We start from the raw sequence: 8413 nt of genomic DNA on the forward strand, positions 1-8413 counted from the left end.
GTGAGGGAGAAGTTTGGTACGTACTTGGTCTTTGATATGAGAAAACCGATATGGCACCTCTTCCATCAGGCACATGAGCAAGGACAAGGCTGCATTAGTTGCACTGCTTATAAGATGGCTTCTACCTCCCTTTTTGTTCACTGTGCTTTGGCGGTGCTCAACTGAAGTCAGCTTCAGTGCCTATTCCCCAGGAAACTGAATTCTCTTTTGGCTCTCTTGCCTCATAGCATTCAAATACATTAAATAGTTAAGGTACATAGAGACCCTCTTAGTGTGGTGTGACGATGAATGTTCACTCTGCATTGTCTGACATCTGGGTGCCTCAGTATCCTTGTGAGAATTTAAGATTGTTGTAAATTCCAGTAAGTCTGCATTTGAATTACTGGATTGCATCTGCAAGCTAACACACTTCTGTGAAGAAGAATTGCATCTTCATTTTGTTAAGATGATAATTTTAAATGAATCCTTGTAATGTTTGATTTATAAATAGTGTCTTCCAAGGAATTGCCCTTCTGGAAAATTTGTTCTTTGCAAGGACAGACAATGGATTAAAAACCCTCTACTCTAGCTATTGAATGTATGACTCCAGAAAAGCGAAATAGATTGTATGGTTTTATTCTAACACTCTTGTTATAGCTCTATTATTAATAAAGTTTTGATGAATGAAGTACATGAACCTTGCTAAAGCTGATTTAGGCATGGAATGTCTACAATGTAGTCAGCTACAACCATTTACTATTTCTTTGAGTAGAGTTTAAAATTTTGTTGTTTACATTGAATTTCCAAAGTACAAGGAAAAAATGAAATAGGAAGAGCATTTACATCCATTTTAATTGGTGTCAGGCATAAATTCATAAAAACAAAAGGGGAAGAAAGACCATTTAGCAGAAACCTCAAAAAGTGCAGATACAGATTAGTTGAATGACAATCATTCGAGATTCTCCTGCAAGGTTGGCCTTTCTTTTAGACATTACGGTCATTAAACACTGTCACACAAAAGTTCTCAAGATAAATGAAGATGAAAGCATACTGCAGAAACAAACTAGTTTTTGATACATTTCAATCCATTTATGATGAAGGGAGATCTCGGATAATTTACCTTCTCTTTACTGCTTTGCTTCGAGGTAGTCGGTCTCCACCTGTTACAGATTTGTTTGAATTATTACCATAAATCTTTACATGGTGACCTATGCCACAAATTACATAATATATTAACTTTCGTGCACAAAAATAAAATTGGGAAATAATTAAACTTAAAGAACATAGAAAAATCACAATACTATTAAAGGGGAACATCTGATTCTGATGTAAATTTGTACTGCAAGAATCCCATGATGTGAAACTTCATATTTAAAAAAAAAAGTACATCAAAATGAATAATGCTAATAGTAATATAAAGCCAAATCACACAAGATCATTTCAAGATCAATGTAATAAATGCTTATTATTCAGCAGAAAAAAAAATCAAGAACAATGTACAAAATAATAGTGCAAGAACAGCTGCAATCTATTTGTTCTCATCAGTTTTGAGATTTTGGTTAAAAACTTTACAGCTGGCGAGAGATGCTGCTGAAAAACTCAGATTCCACTCAGTGGGCTGATTAAGGCACATCTTTATGGACTTCAAATGTTCATTTTCTGTGTTCACGTCTATTGAATTCTGCGGCTCAGAGACTTTCACTTGTAGCGTGCTGTCAGAAAAGAAGTGGGGGTGGGAGAGGGGAAAAAATGAGAAAAAGTTTAGTACACTTTTCTCTCTATGCAAACAAGCAAACTGATAAGAGACAAGGTGAGGTGGTGGCAGGTTGCGTATACCGGTTTTTGGTTTTGTTTTATTGCAGTGTGTTCCAGAAACACCAACTGAACCTGACCTGTGCTCGGCTCTCCATGTGGCAAAGGCTGAAGGGAAGGAATGTTTGCATAGAAGCAGCTGGCCTTGCTGGCGTGCACAGACTGTATTGGGTCAGTCTCCTGCTACTGCCATTAGTCTGCACAGGAAGAGTGGTCTGCAGTCTGACCTTACTTAATTCAGGTTCCACAAAGTAAAACCACAAAATAGGAACCATCCAAGAAGTAATTTTTTCTTTATGGCATAGAGTTAGTACAGCCATAAGAAGACTAATATAGAGGTAACTTTTCTTCAATTCTAGGAGAGTAAGTAATAGAAGGTAGGAAAAGGTTACGAGGTGGTGGTCATGCTATCTGCACCCAGTTCCTCCTATTACAGTGGTCTTAGCAGCAAGAATCTCTCCTATCTTGTATTTCAGGAAGCCAGGTCTCCCACAGGACTTAAGTGCAAATTATCAAGGATTGAATCTGCTGAAGTCTAGTGTTCACTCTAGTTACACCGACTGATTATATAACTATACAATTAGTTTTGTTGTACATTTGAAGACATGCAAAATTGCTTATAACATGGGTGAATGAATACAGTATACAGGAGTATAACCTAAAATGTATTGGTTTGTGTTACACTACCGACTGATTTAGTTTAAAATTTTTCTTACTTCAGGGCAAGAGGGAACAACGGTGAGTGTAACCACTGAAGTGACAACTCATTACTTTTCACAGATCACTGAAACACAACTTCCATGCTTCTACGTTCTTATGCAAGCTCTCTGGAATGTTATGTGCCTCTGTGACATGGCGTGGAACAGGCATGGCACCACTGATTTACCAACCCCTGTTTCTAGTCCTCTGTAACAGGGGGTACTGCTTCTCCAACAAGTATTTCATTGTGTCCTTATTCTTCTGTGATATCGTTAGTCTTGTTTTTGCCTTTGCACTCTGTTTGTTCACTTTTTCTGGTTTGTACATGCTTTTGTTGCTCTGATCTTTTCTTTCCAATAGGAAATGGCGTGCAGGTGGGGGTGACAGAAGACTAGTCTGTAAGGTTAACTTCTTGAATTTACAGCTTCTAAAAGTTTGAAACATTGTCCTTGCTTACTTTCAGGAAAGCTCAAGCCTCTTCTCAGGACCATGGGATGAAGCATACAGGAGATGGTGCTAGGTGCTAGGGCTGACTTCTGACTTGCTGCATTTGTCCCCCCTGCTCCTTGTGTGCTTTTCACTTGCTCTTAGCAGTGAACAGAAATAGTCAACTGCTCCATGAAGTCATAGTGCTGGAGCTATTATTTTTGTTGTTGTTTTGGTTAGCTGGAAGGAACACAAATGCCTTGGGAGTCCAGAAATCCCAAGCTAGAGTGTTGGGCAATCACCAGTTGAACGAAGCTCTACAGGAGCAAGTGCTGGATTCTGCACCTGGGATGGGGCAATCCTGGGTGTACATACAGAAAGGATCTGGGGGTTCTGATTGATGGCAAGTTGAACGTGAGCCAGCAGCGTGCCCTAGCAGCCAGAAGGGCCAACAGTACCCTGAGGTACCTCAGGCATGGCACTGCCACCAGTTGAGGGAAGTGGTTGTCCTGCTCTCTTCTGCGCTGGTGCGGCCTCATCTGAAGTACTGTGTGTGTGGTTTTGGGCAACACAGCATAAGAAGGACGTGAAACTATTATGAGAGTGTCCAAAGAGGGGTACAATGATGGGGAAGGGTCTGGTGGGGAAGACATATGAAGGTCCCTTAGTTTGTTCAGCCCATAGCAGAGCAGGCTGAGGGGAGGCCTCATGGCGGCCTGCAGCTCCCTCACGAGGGGAGCAGAGGGGCAGGCGCTGAGCTCTGCTCTCTGGGGACAGCGACAGGACCAGAGGGAACGGCATGGAGCTGGGACAGGGGAGGGTCAGGCTGGGGGTTAGGAGAAGGTTCTGCACCCAGAGGGTGGTTGGACACTGGGACAGGCTTCCCAGGGCAGTGGTTGTGGCACTGAGCCTGCTGCAGTTCAAGAAGCGTTTGGGCAACACTCTCAGACACATGGTCTGTTTTTTGGGTGGCCCTGTGTGGAGCCAGAAGCCGGACTTGATTATCCTTGTGGGTCCCTTCCAACTTGGGATGATCTATGATTCTGTGAAGAAGGATATAAATGCAAAATGCTTTAAAGAGCAAAGTTTGCACTGTCTTTAAAGCAGTAGATATGTAAACCTTGTTTAATGCTGGGCAAATGCCAGATAGAAAATGACAAAGGTTTGGGTTGGGCTTTTTCTGTGATTTAGCATGTTACTTTCCTCCAGACGGTAGGAATTGTACTGAGTAAGGATGCTCTGTTTTCCAACCAGACAATACAACTACACTAGGATTTGGTGTAATTATGAACATAATTCTTTGCCATTAGATCGAACCACAAATCACAATGTGAAGAGCTAGAGGGGCATTCTTAGAGGGGCTGTCCTGCTGTTTACCAAGTAATGTTCACAACGCCTACAGCTATGATCAATGTCCTGCCCTGCCTACATTACATAAGCACAAAAGACCCTGGTCTTAAATCTCTAGTCCATTTAATGGAGTTTCCATTCCCTTCCTCAAAGAAAACCTATGTGTTTCATTCTGAACACGTATGTTGTCTGTTTAAATCTTAACATATTTTTATTCATTTGAGCTCCTAATTCAAGTATTAGGGAAAGTATTTTGATATTCCATTGACTGAAAGATAACAAAATTAACTCTATTGCTAGGAGCTAATTGTTTTTATTTCTCTAGAGGATAGGAATTGTTTATGACTATGGATTCATGACTGACTAAAAAAAAAATCAAACCCTGGAAGAAAGCTATTGTGGCAGACTATCTGCTCTTGAGGAACAACTGAAAGAAATGATTTGAAAACTGATCAGACTGACACGTTCCAATGTGTATTTTTAATCTAGTTTTTCACAGGTTTCTATACATGAGGCACAAATACATGTAACTTCGCAAAACTAGACCTGAAGGACATGCTGGTAATTTGCCTTTTATGGAAGAACAGGAAACTCAAGTGTTGGGAATTTCAGGGGAATGCTTAAAAACAGGAGTAGAAAGATGTTAAATCAACATCTTTTTCATTTCCCCACTATGACTAACATCAACATAAAAAGCTTAAGTATTTTAGGAAATTTTAACCTTAATAAAGGCAAAGTGGAAAAAATTAAGGTTAGAGATCTGCATTAGTATATTTTTGAACCAACATGAGCCTAGTCTTTCATTGTGCTTTTGGTTCTCTTTTATCTGTTGTGATTTTCTAGTTGTTGATGTAATAAAAACTACGCAAATAGTGTATTTCAATTGTATTTTTAAAATAAAAGAATGTAATTATGGACTACAATATAAGCAGCTGAATTTTCCCAGCCAGATTCATCAGTATGTTCTACTCTAGATTTTTATCCCATTCTGTTTTTGAAAGGAAAGATATGGTGTGCATTAAGCATTCCTAGTGGAAACAGGTGCTTTGTATAGCCACCCTTCTGCTAGGAGGAACTGCAGATTACAGCCTCGTGCTACCAGAAGCCATGAGGCCTATTTTGGTAGAGCTTGGAGACTGGCTCCTCTACAGCCTTCTAGTGCTCTCCACTCCCAAGGCTTGCTCTGGGAAGAAGATGGAGCTCTCTAACTTCTTGAAATGAAATGCCTTGACAAAAACAGGCATTTTACTGATCTTAAATGGCAGTCTCTAAAAAGGTTAAAATTCTGAAGACATCTGTTTTCCATTATAGCAATTATCTGTTTTGGATTTGTTCATTTGTAACTGGCTCAGTCAAGCAGATACCATGCATGCAATTTTTGGAAGTTGGATACAGGTGCTTCTGTAGTATGGAAAACAAATCCCAGTGATGGCACATTTGATAGTTCTCCTTTCCCTAGTGGATTTGTCATAGTCCACAGTGCTAAACACCCAATGAAAAAGAAGAAAACACTCTTTGGTATCTCACATAAAGAAAGAGTATTTAAAGAATAGTGATAGTTCTTGAAAATTCAGCCTCTTTTTTTTCACTTTTATTACACTACTCTGTATCTGCCCTTGCACTCTAACTGCTCAGGGAGTGCTGTACCATTGCTCAGTTCAGAATGTTCATTTGTATGATTTTTTTTGACTCTGCATAGCTGGATGCTGCTGACAGCGCTGAGGATGAGGGATCACTAAGGCTGTGTTTCCAAGTCACCACCACTAATCACCTCTGAATTTGCTGTCTCTCAACAGTGTTGGAGAAGAGCAATTGGCGATGTTATTCTAACAACTCATAGCAACCAAATGAGATTAATGCTGATAGACTCCAAAGTCCTATCTTGTCTGCCGTGGCTAAGCAGGCAAGCCTGTATGTGGTCAAGTGTCCAGGCCTGCTGGGACCTAAAAGGATTCTTTCTCCCCACTAAATTTCCTTCCTATCATTAAAGTAAAATGAATTAAATAGGAAGGTCTTTGAATTCAATCTTTTACTAAAGGAAACATCAAGGGGCCTTTCTATGCTTGAAGATCTAAAGATCTTTTTGATTCTTCTCCACACTTCCATTTAAAACTACTTGAATACAAATATTTCTTTCTGAGGTTTTGCTTTTGTTACTTTAGCTTTACCCAAATCATCCAGTTACGATAATAGAAAAACTGACTTTTAATAGTAGGACTAGAGAGCAATTCTGTATAAGTTGATAGGCCGCCAAGCATGAAAAGAAAATAATATTCTTTGAGCTTTTTATTTTCTATGCAGTTTGTAACTGTGTTCCTCAAGAAAAACAGGACTGTCACACCTTTGTATGAAAATGACAAAGTTGAGAAAATCCATTTAGCTGAAGTGCATACTTTTGTTGCATTACCCTCTGTTTTCTAGGTACCAGGGCCACACAGAAAAAGCAGGCATGGGGATAACTGTTAGGTGACTCCTCAGCCTTTACAGCTGATGAAATTACCATCAGATGTTGTGCATTTGTATTCTGTAAAATGACTATAAAAGTGTCATCGCAGGGTTATGTTTCTCTAAATCTTTTGCAACACTCATTTCATTGCTAAAAACGTCTCCTTCCCAACTAGCTGAGCTACCTCAAACTGTTTTTTTCCCTCCTGTCTGACACAAATTTTGCAAACTGAACTTGTTAATCAAAACATCATTAATGATGTGAAAATTTGTAACTTGGAAAGCAAATGTACATTCTTCACACACAGCACTGATTTGAGGCTTTTACAGAGAGGTTTCAAAAAGACTGAGTGGAAATAGTAAAACTTGAGCAGCATAAATGATTTTCTATGTATAAACCACTTTAAGATCTCCCAGAAAAGGAAAATATTAGAACTCATACAGGTTAAATGCTACACTGATGACAGTAGCCTTGGCATGCTTGCAAGCAGGGATTGGTTTGCTAATGCAACATACATTGAAATAAAGGCAAATCAAGCATGCACAGTCAGATTTATTGTCTATGAAATTTATACTCATCTTTACACAATGCCAAAATGCAGTAACAAAGAAAGCTACAAAGAAAGCTTTTTATGCCTCATTTCTATTTATCAAATGGGTTCTTGTTGGAATAAGAAATAGTATTTTTGAGGTGAATGGATGGAATCATACTTGCTAGTATGTGAGAAAGAAGTGCCCTGGAAAGAGATGGCATACCCAACTAGATCAAAGGAATTCGGGAGGGGATAACCAATATTCAGGGACTCTTTCAAAAATTAGATATGAGATATTACATATTGTATTTAACACAGCTGGGGTACTATGAAAAATAGAACAGTAAACAAGACCATAAGGAACACAGGGGGTGAACAGAGTCAAAAAAAATAGGGTGAGAAGTCAGAATCAGCCATAGTAACAAACTGAAATTATGGTGGAAAAGTTTCTTCTGCTTTTCACACTAACTCAGAAAATGTTTTCTTGGTCTGAGAGGAAAAAAATGCGTCCAGAAGAAAGGAAGGTTACATAAAAAGGAAGGAAATGGGAATGAAATACATAGGAAATATACAAGAAATATAACTAAAAGTTTGATAAATTGTCAAGAATATTTTATTAGTGATAGTATTAAAACTTTTTTTAAAAAAGAGTTCTGTGATCTTGAATCTTTCAAGCATACTGCTTTCAAAAATCTTGGAAACAAAAAACCAGCTAACAGTTCAGTAATCTAACAGTTGAAAAGAAGCATCATTAATTTCATGAGGAACATAATTCATTCTTAATATGGAGGCACTGCTGTGAAACAAGTCTGTCTCTTGCATGAAAGAAAACTAAATTTCTATGCATTACTAAAAGCTAGCAGCATACAAATCAATTAAATAAGCGACAAAAAAATGTGCAATGAATAGTGCTGAGTTCTCCTTAGAAACATGCTGTAACAGAAAAAAAAATGGCTTTGCTATTTTTATTCCACTTATTCTTAATTACAAAATGCATTTGAACAAGTTTAAGAAAAGGTTAATGTTGGAGGTTCAGAATGTTGGAGGTTCAGAACTAAAGATGCTGATTCAGGCTCTTCTCAGAAAACAGAGCGCACCACCACCTCAGTACCATGATGAATGCAATGAATGCAGCTATGTAAATCTTGTCATATGAGCTGGATAAATTT

General features: G+C 38.6%; 1 protein-coding gene across 2 annotated transcripts in view; it reads right to left on the minus strand.

Annotated features, from left to right (window-relative positions):
• Positions 1 to 812: 812 nt before the first annotated feature.
• The window catches only part of LCORL (ligand dependent nuclear receptor corepressor like), an 80441-nt gene continuing 72840 nt past the window's right edge, over positions 813 to 8413 (minus strand). The window contains exon 7 of one of the 2 annotated variants that reach the window (XM_068679992.1): positions 813 to 1691. In XM_068679992.1, coding sequence (XP_068536093.1) covers positions 1508 to 1691 — 184 coding nt within the window. In that variant the 3' untranslated portion in view covers positions 813 to 1507. The remainder of the gene's footprint in view (positions 1692 to 8413) is intronic. The other variant, XM_068679987.1, reaches the window with a different exon arrangement.

Source organism: Anas acuta, chromosome 4 (assembly GCF_963932015.1).
Source record: "Anas acuta chromosome 4, bAnaAcu1.1, whole genome shotgun sequence".
Classification (NCBI taxonomy): Eukaryota; Metazoa; Chordata; class Aves; order Anseriformes; family Anatidae; genus Anas; species Anas acuta.